We start from the raw sequence: 22,830 nt of genomic DNA on the forward strand, positions 1-22,830 counted from the left end.
AATAACTCACCTGTTTAAATCACGGAGTCTACGTCCACTCTTTGATACAGTCTGTGGTTTTTTCGGATTACACAAATGAGACATAACGTGTTAAACAGCGAGCTTTAGAGGTAAACCAGGCTAGCTGTCCCCCTCGTTTCCAGTCTTTATGCTAAGCTAAGCTCAAAGCTGTACAGGTGTGGCCTCAAAGCGTTTGTTTGATTCCTCCTGACCTTTGACTTGCGACTAAACTATAAGCCAAGTGTGTTGCTCCTCTCTCTGTTGATTTGTGACCCTAATGTAGATAAGCTAGTCAAGCTAGTCCGCTAAGCTAAGTTAAAACAGCTGCTTGCTCCAGCTACATATTTAGCACACAGATGTGAGGGGTGGTATCGTTCTCATCTCACTCCCGGCAGTAAGGCCAATAAGTTTCCCAAAATGTCAAACTTTTCCTTAAATGTAGATATGCAATACTCAGTAGAGCTTCCGGTAAAGTGTAACATGTTTGTGTGAAGGTTTCTATCTCGGACATTGAGCCTGAACTACATTCCTGCTCCTTTGTTAAATAATGGATTCATCCTATAATCACCATCTGTAAAGACACGCATGCTCTGTTAAAACTGTGTGTTTTGTTACTTTCTCCCCAGTTTTACTAAGTATAATCTTCCTGTCATACTGCAGCTCGATGCTTTTTTTCAGGTTTTTCCAGTTGTAAAATGCCATGTGAGCGTATAGTGACTCCCGCCGGCTGTATAAACTCAGCCGTTCATAATTCTGCATGCAGAAATATAGCAGGTGCATGATTCTGCTAAATGTGTCGGTGTTTCTCTGTCTGTAACCATGTTTTCTACTCCGTGTGTCAAAACAAAATAAAGAACTGATGACAGAAAAATGCAGAGTTGCTTGTCATGTTGTACTTCTGCAATTTGGCCAACAGGTAGCGCTGTGGGGGAATTTATAAAATATAACAGGCAAACACACATGACACTCAAATTATGGTAAATGTTAAGCATATGTTACATTTATATGATCTTTATTAAAAAGATTGTATATTCACTATTGGATGTAAGTAGACAAAAAACAATCATAAAATCTTTAATTCCCTCAAAGGGATTCTGTTTGTTTGTGTCTTTTATAACATTTTAAATTCTTCTCTACTTCAACATTAACAAACATAGTGTTTCCTCATGTAAAGACGTGAAAGAAACATCTGTCTGCTGTGCCCCAGTGCGTGTGCGTATGTGTGTGGTGTTGGTGATTATGCAAATAATCATTAGACAATTGTACCAGGAAGTTTCAGTCAGAAAAAAAAGTCCCCGGCCAGTTTGTCTAAGTTCCTCATTCTGGTGGACGAACGTAACAGTCCGTGTCGACCGGTCGACCTACTTGGCGAACCAGATACTGTCAGCACCGCCTGTCCAGCAGCCTGTGTGTCAATCTGATGATTAAAAACACAGAAAAGAACTCCGAGGACTAAAAAAACACTTGTTGGCATTGGATGAACTGTTTCCTTCAGCGGGGACACACACAGAGAGAGGTAAGCACAAATGCATGCGAGGTGTGAATAACAGCAGTCAGAGATGTGCAAAGGTCAACACACACACACACACACACACACACACACACACACACACACACACACACACACACAATAGAAGAGTTATAAAGATGAGTAATTCAGTTTCATTTGCAGGAAAACTCGATTGGGAATTTTTGGTTGAACTGTGATTTTTAACGATTCAATCCGTTTCAGGTAGTTGCTTTAAATTGAGTTTAGGCCTATTTGAAAATTGTTTGTTGGTTTCTTTCTTGAATGTCAAAGGTGTTTGTTATGGAACTTCATGTGTGCTTTGTCAAGATTGTCAAGATTGTCATATTCAGATTAAAATAATATTTTGTAAGTTGCATGTTTAAGAAATGAAGCTGGTTTAACTGAATTTGATGGTCTCAGGTGGCAGTATATGCCGACCGGATTTGTCAAGTAGTTGCATCGCATTCTGCAGTGGATTAACACCGCTCCTTTCATTTCTTCACCAGTCCAGTCTATGGGCTCAGTCCAATGCTAAAGGAGGAAGTTTGTATGTTGGTCATAGCAGACTACACTGTGTGTGTGTGTGTGTGTGTCGGCTCCTAATCTGTTCAGACCCTTATGGTTTCCTGCTGTTTGCTTGACTGTCAAGTTAAAAATATAACAAAGGCACTGAACCAATGAAGCTGTGACAAACTGCCCAACTGCTCACATTGTTTGATTCAGCAATGTGTATCATCATCTCGATTCATAAACCTCTATTTAGACAAGTTAACGTGTTCAGCCCCAATCCTGATTTTCAGGTGTGTCCATTTTTTTGTTTACTATTGAGTTGAGAGTGCTTAAACCTTTTTTTTCTCCCCTAACTCTTAACCAAACAATCTGTCATCTTTGGGGACAATAACCACTTGTATTTGCATACTATTACTCAAAAGAAAACATGACTTATGAACTTGATTTCCTTAGGAGTAAAAGCAAGATTATGTGGAAGACAAGGGTAATGTTTTATGCAGCTATTGGAGTTTTTAATGCTTTAAGTTCTTAGCTCTCAATCTAGGGATGGCAAAATGAAATATTTCCCTTCAATATAAATCCTACTGTCTACGGTGAACTCTTACTTTGGAGGAATTGGCACAACATTTTGAAATACTAGCCTACTGGACGGTTTGCCCTGAGATTTGGTACACAATCATTCATGCTGGTGTTTTGAATTGGTTTACACTTCCCCCCCCCACCCCAAACTCAACCTCGTTTGCAAATGTTGTGGATGGAAATGAGTGCGAGTGGAATAAAACAGCTGGAGTTATATTTGCATAATGTATTTATATTTTTCTCTGCGAACATTAGATATCGACAACGATAACAGCCATATTTAGCATTCGTCGGTTGCCAGATCTGTTGAAAAATTCATGTCATACACAGGACAACCCAGTCCGGCTCTTCAGTACCAGCCCGGGGCTCTTGCCAGCTGAAACTCTGAGGGCTTTTTTTTTGCATGCTACTATAACACAAACCTGTATTGCAAACTTAATTTGCTTGGGAACAAAATATGTGCTATGTCACAAACCAGGCTGAACAGCCATGACAAAAAAGGGAGACGCATTCAATGAAGCAGTTTATCAATTATTTATTAAGTTTAAAGTAATATAAAAGACAAGCAAACTAACAGTGACATGTGAAGTCAGTCATTTCAGCAGTGTAAGTGAGTGGGTGCGTCTGAAGTGTATATGCAAAGTTGTATAGCGTAAAAACAAACTACAACCAAAACCAAAGTGGGTGTCTCAGGAAGGAGCGAGAGACCAACTGAGAATCCAGAGGGTTTTTATACTGGGTGCTCTGGCACGCAGGGCCAGTGTTGCTAATGGCCTCAGATGCTTCCACTCTGCCTGACGACCCTCTGCCACACCCACCTCCACACCTGCAAGGAAGGCAGCCAAACGACCAGGCAGAGAGGGTCGTCACAGCTGTCAAAGTGTCTTTTAGGCTGACTTTAAGGCCAAAAAGCAAAATGCTTATAGCTAATAGCAATGGGATGTATGTAATCAATGCTTGGTTGTTGCTCGTCATTGGTGATTCCTCCTAACCTGTCATGTGACTGAGCCTACTTTCTCTTCTGACTGGCCCGGGATCATTTACTGTGAGAGCCATCGTTAACATCTTAACTTCTGTTCCTGCTGTTTTAAAGAGCATTTGCTGGCCCACAGAACTAGCTAAGTGTGTTCCCGCTGTCTCTGTTGGTGTTCACTCATGCATTTCGGTTTCCTGGAAAAGTAGCAGCACTGCTGTTTTTCTTTTTTTAGAAAACAGGTGTGAGCAACATGAACTGCTGCTGTGATGCCTTAATAAACTCCCTGCATCAATGTATCAATGCAGCTGATCCAACCTAATCTTCACATGTCAAACATCATGCCAGCACATACTCATATGAGTATGTGATATAATAACTACTTTAACACATACTCTTAGTGTACACACTCATGTACACACTCAAGTAAAATTGATGGAAGCAATTATTTTAATATTTTGCTAGTTTAAACACCAAAACTGACTTATGCAAGCGGAATGGACAAAAAGTCGGGACCTTATTAAATAAGTTGAGAAGAGAAAAGCAAAGATTAAATAAATTTAAAAAAACGAAGAGATATGCAATGAGGAAGCAAACTCTGCCGCGTCCAAGATCAATAAAGCGGAATGAAACAAAGCTGGAAAAGTGGTTAAATATTCTCCAATGGGTCCAAAATTTGAGTAGATATTTCCCCAGGAAAGGAAACCCAAGCTTTTCAAACAAAAAAAAATCAGTTTTAACTGTCGGTCTGCATTGTTGAGAGCATCCTTATCACATGTCCATATAAACATTGCAATGAGGGTTATTTGCTAGATGCATGAAATTGATTTATAACTATGCAAGGTGTGTGTGTGTGTGTGTGCGTGCTTCCCTTAAACAAACATAATACTGCAGGTGACGTTGGGACGTTTGCTAAAAGTTGTCATGTCTTCCTCTTTAACTGGTAAGAGTTTGGTGTAAATATACAAAGCCAGATGCAAAAACAAGAGTTAAATAAAAGAATATCTCATCTTATCTCCAGTGCAAACTATGACACTGCCATCAGAGTCAAGATGCCAGCATGCTTAAAAAAACAGAGGGTACAAAACTGTCATGAACAATCCATAGTCATAAAATTAAGGCTAATTGAATATCACAGAGCTACACACTTTCACATCGCACTCATTATGACCTATGCTGATATACCATTGCTTTTCACACAGGACACATCTGTGGAAGTTTACAGTTAAAAATATTTGATATATACATATATCTGTATGTGCTTCTGTACAAATGGCATGGTGTGTCAGTGTTTGTGGGCTTCCTGCTGGTTAGCAGTAAACATCCTGCAGCCTCAAGCCACAATAAAAAAAACAATCTTTTTTTACACTGAATGGACTGGATGCTGACACAGTACAGCAGACTATTATATATATATTATATCTATTAATAAATAGAGTGTCCTTATGGATCAAAGTAATATTTTTGGAATTATGCTATAGATTATAGGTATTTTGTGCTTATTGCTGTGGAAACATTTCAGAAACAGCATTTACTCCAGTCAATCACACACAGAGAGACAGACAACCCTTAACACCATCAGAGTTACAAACTAACCGAACCTGGATTTTGTTTTTTTTGGACTGTGTGAAGAAGTTCCCACAAAAATGTATGTTCTTTAACTGCTAAATAGTTGCATATTACTTAACTTTATTTTTTTGACACTCTCGGTACCCCTCTAGAGACAGATTTGCTCCTGTCAATACCCGTTCGTTACATGCATATGTTGGCTTTTCAAAATAAACTTCAGTGTTTCCAGGAAACAACTTGGTTAGGTTCAGGCAAAAAAAGTACTTGGTTAGGTTTAGGAAAAGAATTTGGTTTGGCTTAAAAGAAGTACATTTGTCACGTAGTTAAATACGTTACGTATGCAACGAAAGTTAAGTATGTTTTACGCAACTTTACTTAGGTATGTTATGCTATGTTACATAACTCAACTTGCGTACCTAGGTTACAATATTACAATATTACTCGCCACGGGACACAAACAGTGGTCTCCTGGCTGAAAGTCCTGTGTTTTTACAAGTAGGTCTATCTGTGAGTGCACATCGAGGCCTAGACACACCTTCCTGTTACACCCTCAAAACAGTCTTAGTTTGGGATAGATTTAGGAAAAGATCATGGTTTTGGGTTAAAATAAGTACGTTAATCTCAGAAGTTATCTGAGGTGATGTGTTGTGGAGTCTGCGAGCCTGCAAAGAGACCCCGTCTTGTTTTTGGAACCATCGACCCCAACGTCCTCCCTACCCGGATTTGTTATATCACGTTGCCTGACTTCCTCCTCTACTCCCACCATAACTACGTCCACGTAGAGTTTCATAGTTGTTAATGTAGGGCCACTGCCCTATTTGATGCCATGGAAGTGATATTGAAAGCACTGACCATGCAGTAGCAAAAAAGACTCATTTGGAGCTACAAACATAGCTGTAAGGTTCTTGTCAGTTTCTAAGTGACAATGTGCATTTCCTCTTTCCCTTTTTTGAAACACCAAGAGATGAAAAGGTAAAAAAAAATATGAACATGCCAATGGTTTGGTTAAGAGTTATTCTGACGTACAAGAGCTGAAAAGCCACAGGTGTTTGGTGGCAAACATTTTAGAGTGTTTCCAGCTCACGCTTCCTTCTTCTCACTTCCCCCTGCAGTATGGGCTGTATGAAGTCCACGCTGAGAGGCGGTCTGAGCGGAGGTGTGGATGGAAAGACCGGCCAGCAGACTGTACATACCAACCCCACGCACTATGTCAGAGACCCAACAACCTCCAACACAAAAAGCAACACAGTAAGTAGCCAGACAGCTGCGCTGAGTGAAACCAGAATGAGATACTGATTTGTGCTCTCTGAGATACACTTGATTTGAGGTGGAAAGTCACAGCATAAAAATCAAGCTTGTTATGTTTTTTACTTAATTGTGCCCTGGTGAATTAGAAAGTGAACTAATGGAGAATGTCTTGAAAGTGAGAATATTCAGTTCTCAAGGAAGTATTTTTACACCCTTTCTGAATGATTCTGAGAAATAGCGACTCAGACATTTCCTAATGAACAGAACTTCCCTGTCTTACACGATTACATAGCAGAGGGAAATGGACGTATTGTGAAAGAGTGTAGTCTAGAAGAGATAGATAGACGGACAGACGGACGGACGGACGGACAGACAGACAGACAGACAAATAGATATAATACTATAACTATTGTGTAAGAAGCAGCTGGTGTCTCTGTGAACATGGACACACAGTCTCTGATGGATCTCTTGGTCTGCCTTTGCAGGATAACTCCCTGTTACCTGGTCAGGTGTTCCAAAAGATGGAAGGTATGTCACATTTCTTCTTATGTGTGTTTCATTTTTACTTTCTTTTGCAAAAGTATTGGTATAAAACCAAGTTGTTGGACAGCTTTCACATTTGGAAGACAAAATGCATGGGTGAGGGAGCAGCATGTCTTTGCTATGACTATGTTTAACATTTCTACAACATAATACTCACTATGAAAGCTAGCAGCATTAAAGGGTTCAGAGTCAAACGTCTGTCTTTATATTATACACACATGCCCACATGTAAATGAAAAGACTTGACCTGTAATTACTCCTGCCTATGAGGCTATGCTTTCCCAGCTCAATGTAAGAGATGGAGGACAAAACACAGTCCTCATTTTGTGCTAAACAATAAAGTTAAGCTGAACCTAATATGTAAATCAGATTACTTTAGTTACCTCAGAGTCAATGTTTGTTGAGTGGGTTTTTGCTCAGATGCTGGGAATAAGATCTGTGGTTAACACAAGGTTAAGCATTTTGGATTTCTGCTATAATCCAAAATGCAATAGAAAGATCCCATCGGACACCAGGGAGACGCTGACCTCCAGGTTCACCAAATGTTGACAAACCGCTGTAGACGCACACGTGCTACTTCTTCTATGCTGCAGCTGCTGATTCATCTCCTGTCCTCTGTTCCATTGTCACACATTTTATCACGATGTTGACTTTTGTTTATACTTGAGAACTGATGCGACTGAAATGAGCAAAGTACCGAATCCAAATGACTCGTAGACGTGCACAAAAATGGGAAGTTGTTACAGTAACAAGAGTCAATGTAATCTAAAAGTGTTAAAAAGCTGGTGACCTACCTCGGCTTACATCTTCCAGACAAGCTTAACGCAAACCAGCAGGCTACTAGCATATGTTGGCCATAACTGAGCTTTCTTTGTGAATTTAAGCCACGTTATGTGGAAGATGAAAAAATTGTAAATTTGAATTACTTTAAAAAAATAACGAAAGTATTCAGGCATGTGCAGCTGACTTAAAACTATTTATTTGTTTTGTGGTGCAGTATCTGACATGTTGATATCCTTTTCTGTTCGCTCTCTCAGAGAAAAGTGTGGTCGGTAAAACTGTGATCAGCCTCTACCCGTATGAATCTGTGCATCCCGACGACTTAGGATTCAAGAAAGGAGAAAAGATGAAGATCTTAGAGGAGTGAGTGTTCGACAATCGATGGTGACCGATTCAACTCCCAGAAATGTTATTCATTGTTTATATACTGCAACGTAAAAAAAGGGGCGGGAACCGCAGACGGACGCTTGAACAAGCTACGAAATGGAGCACTGTTTTAGCTGCACGCCACACGAGGAGACTGTCAGAGTTCACAGTAACCTCTTCAACCCTCATGCACCCACTCATGACAGACTCACCAGAAAATTCAAGTGAAGATCAGAACGTTCAAATACTACTAATATATATATATTTCAGAAGTACTCATTAAATGATGCCTAAGACATGAGACCGATGCATCAATTAGAAAACGTTGTCCCTCTCACTGTACAGTAAGCTTCATATAATCACAATGACGTGTTGTAACGGGCTGATGAATGGATATTTGACTTCTTCATGTGCATAGATAATATATTATCTCTACTTTAAAGCCACTTAAGATCAACGGGATAAGGTGGTTATGATGGTTCTCAGCACACACTAATATGACAGGCCCTCATGCATGGTAGTTAATAGTTGTAAAGCACACACATACACACACAGCACAAATCAGTACATGACAAACAATATCAAAGGAAATAACACATTATTCATTTAATTGAATAGTGTATTTTAATAGTTTATTTACTTGTTATAATTTGCGTTGGATAAGCATATAATTTGTTATCTTTATTGACCAAAAAAATTTGAAAAATAAATATGATGATATTCCCGGGGACATACAGCAAATGGCCTCAAATATAACTCATAGTAGGTCCAGAGATAGCTATCTTGGTCATCTGCTGTCAGAGGGCCAGCTTTCCCTTCAGGTACACTCGCTGACAATCAAAGAAAAACAATACTTGTGCTGAAATGGATCGCTGTCTCCTGCAGCCATGGGGAGTGGTGGAAAGCGAAGTCACTGATAACCAACAAAGAAGGATTCATCCCGTGCAATTATGTCGCCCAAGCTGACACCATGGAAACAGAGGAGTGAGTAATGAATTACTTTTAATACTTTTTTGACTCTCAATAAACGGTATTTGAAAAAGGATGTTTTATTGCGACAAACATTTTGTTTCCTGCTGACGATTGTCATCGCACTGTAAACTGGGTTTTGTTGAGTCTGTTTTATTTCTGAAGTTCCTCGTGTGCCCTTTGTTTGGTTTCACGTCCTTGCCTTTTGTGTGACTTCTGGCCTTCGTTGATTGTCTGCCCCGTCCTGATCAGCTTCACCTTTCTCTTGTCCCTCAGACCTCCCACTTCCCAATGTGTCACTCCCTATTTATTCCTCCTCTGATCCTTTGTTGTTTCCGACTTTCTAATTTGTAACTTCATCTTTGATTAAATCATTTACTGCACTCATCTGTCTGCCTGGTCTGCGTTTGGCTCCTTCCTTTTCCGCCTGCCCCCCCAATAGTGACAAAGCTTTGACACGACCCGAGGTGCCATTTGCAAAAATTGGGTGGAAAGTCACAATGAATGAAAGACATCTGAGCGTTTTGTGTATTCAGTGCATTCCCACATTCATTGCAGGTGGTTTTTCAAGGACACTACAAGAAAGGATGCGGAGAGGCAGCTGTTGGCGCCTGCGAACAAGCCAGGCTCTTACCTTATCAGGGAAAGTGAAACATCAAAAGGTATGGAAATCACAACAACCCCGAGACAGTCGGAGACACATCCCACGCTCTCAATACGTCGTCTTCCTCCTGCTTCGTTTCCAATCACTCTCTCTTACTTGCCGACGCTTCCGCAGGAAGTTTCTCCTTGTCCGTCAGAGACGTGGGCGCCCAGGGGACAGATTCGGTCAAGCACTATAAGATAAGGTTGCTGGATAATGGCGGCTATTACATCTCTCCTAAAATCTCCTTCCCCAGCATCGGTGGTATGATCAAACACTACCACAGTGAGTACAGCTCCAGAGTGGAGCTGCCTAATATTCTTTACTCCAAAACTGTCACCCAACCCCTCTCATGTGTTTGCCATCAATTGTGTTTTTTATTCGTTGCCTAAAGACTTTGATGTTTTATTCATAAAACTGAACATCCAACTCAAGGATGCCTTAGACCTCAGCGGCTGTTTGTGTGCGTGTGTGTGTGTCTTCCAGGCAAAGCAGATGGCCTGTGTCGTAAACTGGACCGTATGTGTGTGAAACCCAAAGCTCAGAAGCCGTGGGACAAAGATGCGTGGGAAATTTCCAAAGATTCTATTAAGATGGTGAAGAAACTCGGAGCAGGCCAGTTCGGAGAAGTCTGGATGGGTGAGTAAAGAGATGAGAGAAACAAATGTTTTACGCCCAACCCTCCAACTCTCTGTGGGACACAAGGCCGCAATGAGCTCCCTAAGGTTCTCCTTTTGTGCTGTCACTTTGTCGTGATGGAGAGGCTTGTGTGTCTCAGAGACCTTGAGGGCTTGGATTGTGGGAGTTTTAGCTCCCACAAAGATGGATTGGTCTCGGTCAGATCAAGTGACAAAAGACAACACATTGTGCCCTCAGGTTATGCACAGCAATAACAACAACATCTCATGTTGTTTTAGGAAACTGCAAAAAGGGTCCAGTAGCATAGTGTAGTTATTAGGGGCCCCAGTGCACACTATGCAGGGCCCTATAACTTACTGCTGCCTTTATGTTTGAAAGGCATGACTGCTTGCTCGGCTGGCAGATGTGCTGAGCTTGTCAGATCGACATATTTCGTGCATTGACTATATATAGCAAGTGGTATCACAGAATGTGGTATTTTTCTGAGGTGATGGTCTTAACCATCTACATGTGCCAGTTTTCCACTCAAAACATTGTTGGAGGGCTTGTTCCAGACGGGCCGCAGTGCCTGCATTGGCGATATTTACACCGATAACCAGCATTTTACGGAAATGCAGGAATCAAGCTTAAAGGTGCTGTATATGCAGTATAGCACCAGTGGGGCATGCTCACATGCACGAAAATGCACGAAAAACGTCTAGTTGAGTTTTGCACGTCTGGGGATTTCTGATTCCTTTGTCTCATTTCTGTGAATTCAGAGCTGCAGAAGTGAACAGTACGGGGAAGTTCCATTTTCCCCTAATTGAAACAAAAATGACTTCCTTCTTTTGTTATCTATTAGTTGTAGAGCATAGTTTTGGTTTGAACTGAACATTGGCTCAAATGTGTCCATGCATGTAGTAAAGACTGTCGTGGGAAGACCAGCAGCGTTGCCAGTTTATTTATGTATGCAGCACATCAGTAAGTCTGAAGGGAGATCTGGTGATGCCACACACACACAGAAGAAGAATAGTGTAGAGAGGGACTATATGTACAAACCTTGCTGTGGTTTGATACTTACCTATGTTGCAGCGATTGTGGATGTTTCTATATGATTGCCCTTCAAGCACTTTAATTTTAAACACAATTGCGGCTGCAATTCTTTGACACAAGAGGGAACTAACAAGATAATGTTAAAAAAGTGTGATTGTGTTATATCTGTGAGTTTGTAATGACGAGGAAGTCGTAATTCCTGGAATCAGGTTACTGTTTTATTTGTGATAATGATGTTATCTTTATTTAAAGGTTCTTTTCTTAAAAAGCTACTGTGTATGTGAGAATATCATAGATGTGTATTCATTGCCGTGAAGCAATTGCATTTGGATGCTTTGCATTCACGGCCAGGTTAAAAAAATACATTCTGTCAAACCGGTTATGTATACGGCTCAAACTGTGTCCATATTCTGAACTAAACATAGCACCTTGTCTAGTAAACTGTACTATATTGTCTTGTTACGTAAAAGTGCATCGTTGGAATTGCATAGTGAGAGTTAAAACGCCTTATTTGGTCGACAGCAGCTGTACGGTGTAACTCTGACTGCTTATTTGACCCACTGCTATCAAATTCAAAACTAAAACCTGAAAAGTCTAATGTAATATTGTGTAATGGGCACATCTTGGTTTCCTGAACTGTTGCCAAAGCCATAAAAAGCACACATGCCCCCGGCGTTTTAGAGTATACTACTTTTTTGCATTTAAATTAAGCTGGGTGGTCAATAACATGTTTTTCGGTGTTGTGACAAACTCGGAACACTTGTTTTTGCTTTACGGGGACTTTAAAGGTGTTTGTGGCTGACTATATCATATGGTGCTGCATTATGGAACATGCAGGATCCAGTGCTCTCTGAGCTGGACCAATGGGGGCTAAAAGTCTGGATATCTTGACCTGTACCTCATTTTTAAATTTATTTTATTTTTAAGTCACCTAACTTTATGGAAGGTGCAATACTAAAGCATAAACACATATTTGTCCACAAAGTCATGTAATATTTCAGCTTCAACTTAACAAATAAGATCATTTAAGCATTACAGCATTACGTTTCGTCATTTATTTTCTACATCTAGTGTCAAATAGTGAAGCTACTGCACCTACCACAGTAAATATAGTGTTGCTTCATTTGATTTGCTTTTTTTTCCTCAAGCTCTTATATTTATCGCAACAATTTCCATGAAAAAAGAATAAATGGTTTCTCTATCTCCCTCTTCCTTCACTTTCTGCGAAATCAGCTTACTACAAAAACGCGACCACAGTGGCGGTGAAGACGCTGAAGCCGGGCACCATGACGGTCGAGGCCTTCATGGATGAAGCCAACGTCATGAAGACGCTGCAGCACGACCGGCTGGTGCGGCTCTACGCTGTTGTCACCAAGACACCCCCCATCTACATCATCACGGAATATATGTCAAATGGTGAATGAGCTTTATTTTTTATGACACGTAGCTTGTATCTGGAGCTCCTTCTAATGAGTGCAGCAGGACAATAAGCGTATTTTTAGATATTCAGAAAAAGCATCTTGTAATAAGATGTGCTGCTGTCAGCAGCTTAGTATTGTGACATACAGTATTCATGCGACCACACATTAATCCTTGGACATATTTCACAGAGGACCATATGAAAGCCCTGAGAGGGAAGTGAGACAAGTCTGGTCAAAACTGTTTCTCTCTAATGTTTATGATATATGAACGGATGAAAAAAAGTCTGTTTCAGGATAACCTTCATAAGTAAAAGATGAATCTTTTATAACGAGTGAAAAAAAAATGTTGGACACATGGACACAGACATGCAAGACACAGACAATGTTTCTTATTGTTCCTGGTCCTTAGGGAGCCTACTAGACTTCTTAAAGAGCGATGCGGGATGCAGACTCCAGCTCCCCAAGCTCATCGATTTCTCAGCGCAGGTGATTTGCACACTGACCACGACATGCTGCTCTTTCTCACGGCTCACGCTTCTCCCTGGTTGTGAAACAGATGCAACATCACTGTTTCCACTGCTGAACTGAAAGGAGGAACCATAACCAAAAGCAGAAATATAACACTTCACTGATGAATAATGAATGAATATTTACTTCAAACAACTGTTTTTTCCAGCAAATTATGTAATTCGTTGTAGGAAAAATACAAAAATTACAGGCCTGGAAAAAAAAACACTTTACTCTAATTATTCTTCCTCTTTTTGCCCTTAAACTATGCACACTTGAAAAAGGTGACTCTTGCTCCTTGATACGTTTTAGTCTAACTTACGGTTGAATGAGAAATAAATCAATGTATATTGTAAAGCTAAGCTAAGAAGCGTGACCTGGGATGGAGTGAGAACATGAGAAAAACATGTTTGTTTGAAGGAAGCTTTCGTAAAGCGGCAGGCATTTTGATTATTTGGTGAGGTTTGGTTTGTACTTCATTCATCCAAATGTAATAAATATTCTTATTTAATGAGTCAGTTTTATTTAGTCAATAGGCAAGGCCAGTTTATTTGTATAGCACATTTCAACAACAAGGCAATTCAAAGTGCTTCACATAAAAAAATGGAAAGCATCAAAACATAAGGCGAAAGAAAAGGAGATTTAAAAACAAGTAAGAACATTCATTGAAACGTTAAAAAGCAGTGTAAGAAATGAAATACAGTAGTACAAGCAGAAATGCAAATTCAATGTCTTAGTTCCCTTTCTATTCTTTTTAACAGTCAAACGCCCAAATGTTCAGTTCACAGTGATAATACACAGGAAGGCATGTGAGTCACTGTGAACCGCAAATGGCCCATCACACTCTCTTTAAATCCACCACCAGATATTCATTGTTTCAGCACGAGCCTTAACTGGATCCTTAGCGTGCTCGTGTCACCCACAGACCTGTCTGAATCTGCCCGCAGCATCAGTCTCACAGAGTGATTTTCATTGTTTTTTTCTTTGCCATCTTTGCTCGTCTCGTTATTGGGATAATGATCGTACCGTTCCGCTCTTGCACACCGTATTTCCTTTGTGCTGTTGCAGATAGCGGAGGGCATGGCGTACATAGAGAAGAAGAATTACATCCACCGAGACCTGAGAGCAGCCAATGTCCTGGTGTCAGAGAGTCTGCTCTGTAAAATAGCTGATTTTGGACTAGCAAGAATCATCGAGGACGACGAATACTCTGCCAGAGAAGGTAAACTGTGTGTGTGTGTGTGTGTGTGTGTGTGACAGATTCAGACACTGAGATCTTACAGTTGCTTTCTAGTGACATACACCCTGCCTCTCTCTGCTTTGAACTCAAAAGAAATGTCACACTGTTGTCTTGAGTCTTGAGATATTTTTTTCCCCCCATAACATATGAGCTGACTTCCTGATTGGACACCAAGGACACATTCAAATAAAACTCCCCTTTTAAGAACTAGAAGCAGAATCGACTAATTAGTGTGTAGTCCAGCGTGTTGTGTGACAAGCCAGACGTTTGGTGTCATTTGCCAGACGCTCCACTTTTTCAAGCTCAAATCACGTGGACCCGTTAATGACCAACACCTCCGAAGGCCTCAAACCACACACTGAGTTATTTTCCTTCAACACTGAGACCAGTCTAGGTCACATGATAATCTAGTATACAACACTGTGCCGAGAGATATGCGGGAGAGAATGTGTGCATCTCGGTCATAAGAGGAAACTTCATTGATCGCTGATCTGGAACCAAGAGACACTGAAACTACAGTAAAGGAAAATTATAAATAAATGCAAGTGCATGAATAGAATCGGAACCTTCCGTTACATATTGCATCGATGGAATGTCTGACATGTTATTTACATACAGTAGAAGAATTCTAACTGTCATTTACAGATCTTATTAATGGCATATTACGTATCCTTGTATAAATGTGTTACCGGTGACACAAAGCCTGTGTGTGCGTAACTGTGGACGCGTCCTCCCGCAGGAGCCAAATTCCCCATCAAATGGACCGCTCCAGAGGCCATCAACTACGGCTCCTTCACCATCAAGTCAGACATGTGGTCCTTCGGAGTTCTACTCTACGAGATTATAACCTACGGGAAAATCCCATACCCAGGTGAACGTTAAACGTTACGTGTCGTGATTATTATTACCACCATAAGCTATTCTCTTAACGCATTCATCCTATTGTGTATGGCTTTGATTTGTCACTGGAGTCATTTCAAGGGTTAAATAGACTATTAGTGTTAAGATAAGATCAAATAATCCTTTATTAGTCCCACAGCGGGGAAATTTGCATTAGCAGTAGTGGTAGCAAGAATGTAAACATATTATCAGCTGTAACATTAAAAGTTTTATGATGTAGAATTTTGATGAAGGGTCACTTTTCAACTAAGGGACTCGGGGTTGGCTAATAAAACAGGAGCTTCCTGAAGGCCCTTATTATGTAATGTGTGCTGTTGTAGTGGATATTGCTATTTTTCCGGAAAAAAAGAAAAACAATTGATTAATTGTGGCCCCCTGGGGTTTTGGGGATCTGGTGGGATTGTTGCTTGATTACTAAGCAATGGAAACCAAAATGACAAAATAACATTGTGCTCTTAGAGTTACGAAGCTCTACTGCCCTCTACTGGTTCTCACTCTCTCTCATGTATCGGCTCCTCCATGTCTGCCTGCACCGTCCTCAGGTATGACCAAAGCAGAGGTGATGTCCTCGGTGCAGCGTGGCTACCGGATGCCTCAGCCCAACAGCTGTCCCGCCGAGCTCTACGAGATCGTGACGTCCTGCTGGAAGAACAAACCCGAGGACAGGCCCACCTTCGACTACATGCAGAGCGTCCTGGACGACTTCTACACGGCCACAGAGGGACAGTACCAGCAACAACCATAGAGAGAGAGAGAGACATTCACTCCAGGTTATGTTTGGAGCTACTTTAGATATGTTTTTGTAATATTCTGTGTATATATATGACACATTCTATACATTTATGCAATGCATTTCTTTCATATTTGCTGTTCAGAATATGCAGTTTCCGGAATGTGCTGCAGTATATTGAGCATTTTGGGGTAGAGGGGAGATGGATTTTGCACAAAATTGGTATAAACAGAAAAAACGGTATATGGACTACAGAGATAAGGAGTCTTAATCATGTTTTTGGAGTCTTGGGCCAAAGCATTTAAACATTTGGACCAAATACATTTCATTTGATGTATGTGTACAGAGGGACTGAAACAGCTGATTGTACAAAGAGTTTGCAAAGGCAGGACACAATAAAAGAGGATTGGTTACTTGATTTCTGCACAAACTGAACAAACATTTAGTGATCATATCTTTGACTTTAAATGACTGAATTATTGTTTGACCATATGTATTCACCAAACTTAATGTCCATCTCCTAGGCTGTCATTCATCCCACGATGACATTTATATTGGTTTGATAGTCAAAGAGGGTATTAGAGTAAATCATGTCCTACTTATAAAATATATTATGTAAGGTTATGACTATCCGTTTTACAATTCACGACATATGATTTCATAAACTGCTCTGACGACGGGAGCCCCCACAGTTGTTTGAGTTGTTTCTGTGTGTTTGCTGTTTCATTGTGAAAGGTTGATCGCCTCACTTCATATTGAAGTACTTTACTTCTTGCTTATTTGTTTCGTTTATTTCTTTGTTTTAGGGGGTGTAATCTGTTCTTTGAATCGTTTCAATTAAGGTATAATCAGAAGCGTAATCTGGACTTATAACTTGCACTTGGTTTGACATTGGATGGCTCTTGATAGTTAGACTGAACCTTAAATGTACAGAAGAAGGATACTCTACAGCCCCTGTATGGGCTGTTTTGGACATTGGATCCATGAGCTGTTTGTTTGCTACTTGATATTTGCAATGAGAATGTGTACATTTTGTATGGGCTAAATGTGTATAGGCAGTAAAGTATACTCTGTGTTGGATGTTTGTACATGTAGCTTTAGGAGTTCTCACTCCTACTTCACAACTTATTCTGTTGATTTTATAAAGAAAAACTGTTCATAAGCTTTTGAAGTCAATTTTTCACCTTATTGCATTCAAGTTCATCTCAGTGACCTGAGAGAACTACACAAATAGCTTCATGTCCTTGGTATCAAGAAGTACGCCCAAAAGAAAGGATCATTAGATTTACATTTTAGTAATTTAATATTTAAAAATTGTATTCAGAATGACGTTTCTTGTATATCCATTGTACAACATTTAAACATGTATTATAAGCCAGTGATTCTCAAAATGGGATCCGTTAAATGTTTTCAGATTCATTCATTTAAATTAGATTTTCGTATTATTTTTTGGTTACACAAATAATAATACAATTTTTTAATTTATATTACTTCATAAATTACTTTCTAATCCTACACATTTCTGAGAATTTGCAAATATGATTAATATGTGTGTAATTTATTTTTAATATATGTATAAAGTTCTTTCATATAACTAAGACTAAAGAAGTGTAAAATTATAAAAATGTAAAATGTATAATTATGTATAATTATGAATGTTTATACAATGTTGGCAGCATTTGATACAGGTATTTTTCATAAATTGTGTTATTTTATTCATATATTTTCTGGTATTTTGAGAGGTTATTCAATTTAATAAATCAGATTTGTAACAATATAATGTTGTAAAGAACAATACAACTGATTTTGTAAGTATTATTTTATCATGTTTTATCTTTTACGAGTAACAAACAATGGAAAAACAAACACTTAAATACATTTCTTTTTTTTAAAGATAAAGGGCAAAGTATTTTATTTTGAATCCGCGGCTCATTTCCTGGTCTGGTCACGTGGTCTTCCAAGATGGCCGCGCCCTGTAGCGAAGGGGTGTAGTAGCAGGAGCTGTGCAAGCAGGTTTAAATGACAGTTGAGGAGACGCAGGTCGCATCTGACATCTCCAGAGAGAGACAGAGGAGCGTGTGAGAAAGCCGTGCCCCTCTTCAGAGCCGCCGACATGAGCAGCGACGGTGTAATGCTGTGAGTACCTCTGTTGTTATCCTAAAACTAACAGTGTTACATTCGCGGTAACGCTAACGTGTTTGCATGCTAGCTGAGTGACGTTATGAAACGTGCCTGTGTCATTGTTATGAAAACATTTCTCCACACAACACGCAGCATCGTATTCACCGTTTATAACCCCGCTCACTGATGCTGCCACACGTTAACCTTACGGAGAAAAGCAGCGCTTTAATATTCCCGCGCTCACATCTCCACATTCAACGCTTAAGTTACATCAATTATTAACGGAAACCAATATTTGGATGTTCTGATGAATTCGGCATCTAGATAATCCATCAGAGTAGTTACATTAGTTATTCAAATAGTTCATATTATTATATGTTTTAGTTTGAACTGGTTTAACTTCTATAGTGCCCTTCAGTGAGAACACAGTGTGGGAATAACTCTTATTTATAACATAGTTAATTAATTGGTGCTGGATGAAAACAGAAGAAATAGTGAATCACAACTTTCCCTGAGTTGTCCATTTGTTTCATTTGGAGAGTCTAGTAGTAGTTCTGCACGTGTTAAAGTGTTACAGTACAGTTAACATTATTTATTATTTATTCTGGAGGCTTCAGTGGTCTGCATTTTAACGTCACTGGAGAAGCAATTTTTAAAGTGATCCATATGACAGTTCCATATGACATATGTCAGGTTATGAAGCATCACTGACTACATCTAAAGCAGCCATTCATTCAACCGTTTCCCCACTGCTGGAAGATGATAAGAGAGCAGAGGAGTGTCGTCCCTCGTATCTCTGCCAGTGACCACTCTGAAGCTGGACGCCTGTATGAAGCCGTGGAGAGGGAGGGGTCTGCCTGTGTGTTAGATAACATAAGCTATGGTGATTAGGACACTGGGGGCCAAACCCCGTTCTCATGAAGGACAATTACTGTTTTTTTTTTATACCAAATCTTTGATGGTCAGATTTTGCATCAGTTTGTTCTACAGTTAAGCTTCGTGAACTTGGTGTGACTAGTACAACGAACGGGAGTCAACAGGAGCAATGTGTTGATGTTGTTCTCTTCCACTGTGCTCCTCCTTATGGTTGATGCAGCATTAAGCTCACAGAGAAGATCTGATGCTAATCCTAGTTTGTGTTTTCCCCAACCAGCCCCAAGGACTTCCCCCAGCTCCAGAACGACGTGTTCCTGCGAGCAGCCCGAGGAGAAGACACTGAGCATGTCCCTGTGTGGTGCATGAGGCAGGCTGGGAGATACCTACCAGGTACTGTGATCCGTGCGCCTTTCCTTTCTCTCCTTTACCAAAAGTCAAAGACTTCCTTTTGCATCTCCGTCGATTTTTCCTTTCGACTTCAAATAACGGTACAACGGACATTAAGACGTTCGTCTTTCGTTGAATCTAATTTGCAGAGTTCCGTGAGTCCAGAGCTGGGAAGGACTTCTTTGAGACGTGTCGGTCACCAGAGGCCTGCTGCGAGCTCACTCTGCAGGTCCTAACAATGCTCTTCACACTTTGTATCAAAGTTCTTTTTTTTGAATGATTTCACCTCCGAGACAGAAGTGCAAGAATAACGAGAGTTTAGTTTATCTCCTAAATGCAAATACCCATTGAAACTAGAATTAGATTCATTTAATTACTGAAACTGAAGAAACATACGATCAGAAGTACTCAAAATATCTAAAATACCTGATATGTAGCAAAACACCAGTGGAATAAAACCACAATATATCCTGCTGTCTTCATACTTCTGCTCCTTTTTTGTCTAAAAGATCACATTTTCATCCCAGTTAACTAATTCTGAAGTCATTTGCCACAATGTATCTACTACTTGATACCAGCTTAGAAGAAGAAGCTGATACTTGGTTTTAAACATGAAATAGTTTGATTCACACGTCGTGATAATAAAACTAATTGAAGGCCACCACTACAAGGCAATAAAGGACTTATGTTATCCCATTTCTGTTTTTAATACGTCTTCCTCTTTTCAACTTTCCAGCCTCTGAGACGTTTCCCCTTCGATGCTGCCATCATCTTCTCTGACATCCTGGTGATCCCACAGGTAAACACGGGGATCAGGCTTTTAGTTTTACGGGCCACAAAGTCCACCCCGGTGGACGTACTGTCATCATGCGGACAGAAAGTCTAGTGTAACGCTGCTCCAGTTAAGTGTTTGCTAACATGTTCGCGATAGCTACTGTATAAGCCAGTGTTATGTGGTCTTAATGCATCTTATAAGTTCTACAGCCATATAAAAAGCCTGTATGTCACTCAGACAGTATTAGTAATATATGATGATATTGTTAGTTTTCGAGACACTCGCCCCGTCTCTCCATCTACATCACATTGCAGCCATCTCTCAAAGACCTGCGTGTCTTTATTCGTTAATTAATTCACCCTCCCTCCCCCCAGGCCATGGGTATGGATGTCCAGATGGTGGCGGGTAAAGGCCCCACGTTCCCGGACCCCCTGAAGGAGCCGGAGGACCTGCAGCGCCTGCGGGCCAAAGTGGACGTGGACAAAGAGCTGGGCTACGTCTTCAAAGCCATCACGCTGACCAGACACAAGATAGAGGGCAAAGTGCCGCTCATAGGATTCACTGGAGCTCCGGTTAGAGACGACGCAGAGAAGAGCGATCATAGGTGTCATTTTATTATTGGATGAGAAACAATGAATTGTACTGTGATATCCTACTCTCCCCTCTCTGCTGTGCCCCCCTCCACAGTGGACGCTGATGTCCTACATGATAGAAGGCGGGGGCTCCAGGACCTTCTCTAAAGCCAAGCGGTGGCTGTACAGACACCCCGAGGCCAGCCACATGCTGCTGAGGATGCTGACGGATGTGATCGTGGAGTATCTGCTGGGACAGGTGTCAGCTGGAGCTCAGGTTACAACCCCCTACCTTACCACCTCATCTATACTGCCGGGACAACTTTAAGACGGCAACAAATGATTGGACATAAACTGCCTTTTTTATAACTTAATGAAGTGTAAAGAAAGAGCCTGCAGGTGTGTTTTCTGCTCTGGTGTAGAGCTGAACATCCTCCTCTAGAGGTGTCCAGCCTCCACTCTGCTGGTGTGACCTCTGACCTTTCCGGCAGAGCAGTGTGAGAGAAGAGACTGTTATTTAGTGCTCTGTAGTGTTTCTGAGATTACTTGTAAGCCTGTGATGACCACACAGTGAATACAATAAGTGGTAATACTGATCGTTGAGTGTTATGAGCAGTGGCATAGGGAATGGCAGTACTGCAGGTTTATCTTTTTTTTTAGGTCTTTTTGTTTTAAATGTTTCTACTCATAAAAAGAGATGCTGCAACAGTTATTGTGTGTGTGTGTCCGTGTGTGTGTGTGTGTGTGTGTGTCCGTCCAGGCCCTGCAGGTGTTTGAGTCTCACGCCGGCATTCTGGGGCCGGTGGAGTTCAAAGAGTTCTCTCTGCCTTACCTTCGAGACATCGCTCGCGGCGTCAAAGATAAACTGAAGGAGACAGGAAAGGACGTTCCCATGGTGAGCCACACAGAAGTGTGAATGTGCCCACACACATTCAGATTCCTGCAACATGTGTTCTTCTTGACAATGTCTGCGGCTAATGATGCATATCATCTACACGAGTCAACCGTGACAACTCTGTTCATTTATTTATTTATTTATTTATGAATGTATTTTTCTGCTTTGTTCTCTTGTTATTATCACTCTCTATATTAGTTTCAATGCTCTCTTCTATTCTTATCATCACTCTGTTGCTTCTCCACCACCGGTTCCCACGAGGGATCATTAAGGATTCATCTGGTCCGTTTATAAATACACACTCATCTGCTGTATGACCAGCAGAGGGCAGCATTTCACCAGAAATGGTTCATGATGATTTCTGCTTTGAAAATCAACTCTTTTTTTTAAAACCTTTCCAGATTGTGTTTGCAAAGGATGCTCACTATGGTCTAGAGGATCTGTCTCAGTCTCATTATGAGGTGGTCGGGCTGGACTGGACCATTGACCCACGATCAGCACGGTAACATACATCTATTTCCCTGTAACTGTGTCCCATGCTGTTTTAGGACACAAAGAAACCACTAAATAACATCACCTAACAATCTAAATTCAGACTGCACCTTCTAACTACAGCGTTTGAATGTTTGTTAAATATGCCACATCACACATCAGCCCATCGGCTTTTAATTTGAAATCTGAATTTCACCCGGAGCCGGCTCCTCCGGTGGCAGTTTGTAAGATTTAAAGTGTTTGAAGGGACATCTCTGGAATGAGAGCAGGAATAGTAAAGGATCAATATGTGGACCACCTCGGTCAAAGGCAGATCCAGCTACAGCGTCAGAACCCTCTGTCACGGTCAGACTGCAAAAATACTGTCCTGTTCCCCGAGGAGCAAGTTAACCATTGGTGACCTCTCCCTCCTCCCTGCTTTGTCACTGTGTGCAGGATTTAAGTCAACAGACATCTGTGCTTCCTGCTCCGCACATCAAATACTTAACCTGTTGGTTAAAGGATTAGTGTGTGTGTGTGTGTGTGTGTGTGTGTGTGTGTGTGTGTGTGTGTG

The 22,830-nt window shown here is 40.7% G+C and overlaps 2 protein-coding genes across 2 annotated transcripts in view; both read left to right on the plus strand.

The window, feature by feature from the left end:
• The first annotated feature begins 6 nt into the window (after positions 1 to 6).
• Positions 7 to 17,651, plus strand: lyn (LYN proto-oncogene, Src family tyrosine kinase). The gene is made up of 13 exons (XM_031854838.1): positions 7 to 1,516; positions 6,254 to 6,389; positions 6,875 to 6,917; positions 7,970 to 8,075; positions 8,964 to 9,062; positions 9,606 to 9,709; positions 9,826 to 9,975; positions 10,177 to 10,329; positions 12,595 to 12,777; positions 13,192 to 13,268; positions 14,358 to 14,511; positions 15,269 to 15,400; positions 15,972 to 17,651. The coding sequence occupies exons 2-13, from the start codon at positions 6,255 to 6,257 to the stop codon at positions 16,172 to 16,174; spliced, it is 1,539 nt and encodes a 512-aa protein (XP_031710698.1). The 5' UTR covers positions 7 to 1,516; position 6,254; the 3' UTR covers positions 16,175 to 17,651.
• Positions 17,652 to 18,091: 440 nt separating this feature from the next.
• The window catches only part of urod (uroporphyrinogen decarboxylase), a 6,105-nt gene continuing 1,366 nt past the window's right edge, over positions 18,092 to 22,830 (plus strand). The window contains exons 1-8 of the mRNA XM_031854414.1: positions 18,092 to 18,295; positions 19,434 to 19,546; positions 19,693 to 19,772; positions 20,280 to 20,342; positions 20,693 to 20,890; positions 21,006 to 21,167; positions 21,651 to 21,785; positions 22,187 to 22,287. Coding sequence (XP_031710274.1) covers positions 18,273 to 18,295; positions 19,434 to 19,546; positions 19,693 to 19,772; positions 20,280 to 20,342; positions 20,693 to 20,890; positions 21,006 to 21,167; positions 21,651 to 21,785; positions 22,187 to 22,287 — 875 coding nt within the window. The 5' untranslated portion in view covers positions 18,092 to 18,272. The remainder of the gene's footprint in view (positions 18,296 to 19,433; positions 19,547 to 19,692; positions 19,773 to 20,279; positions 20,343 to 20,692; positions 20,891 to 21,005; positions 21,168 to 21,650; positions 21,786 to 22,186; positions 22,288 to 22,830) is intronic.

Source organism: Anarrhichthys ocellatus, unplaced genomic scaffold, assembly GCF_004355925.1.
Source record: "Anarrhichthys ocellatus isolate YVR2014 unplaced genomic scaffold, GSC_Weel_1.0 scaffold15, whole genome shotgun sequence".
Taxonomy (NCBI): Eukaryota; Metazoa; Chordata; class Actinopteri; order Perciformes; family Anarhichadidae; genus Anarrhichthys; species Anarrhichthys ocellatus.

Excerpts from the sequence above, each read along its gene's own strand:
- lyn (XM_031854838.1), top strand. The coding sequence starts at position 6,255 with ATGGGCTGTATGAAGTCCACGCTGAGAGGCGGTCTGAGCGGAGGTGTG. Across the intron at positions 9,976-10,176 it reads TATGATCAAACACTACCACA|GCAAAGCAGATGGCCTGTGT; the intron begins GTGAGTACAGCT and ends TGTGTCTTCCAG. Across the intron at positions 15,401-15,971 it reads CGGGAAAATCCCATACCCAG|GTATGACCAAAGCAGAGGTG; the intron begins GTGAACGTTAAA and ends CACCGTCCTCAG.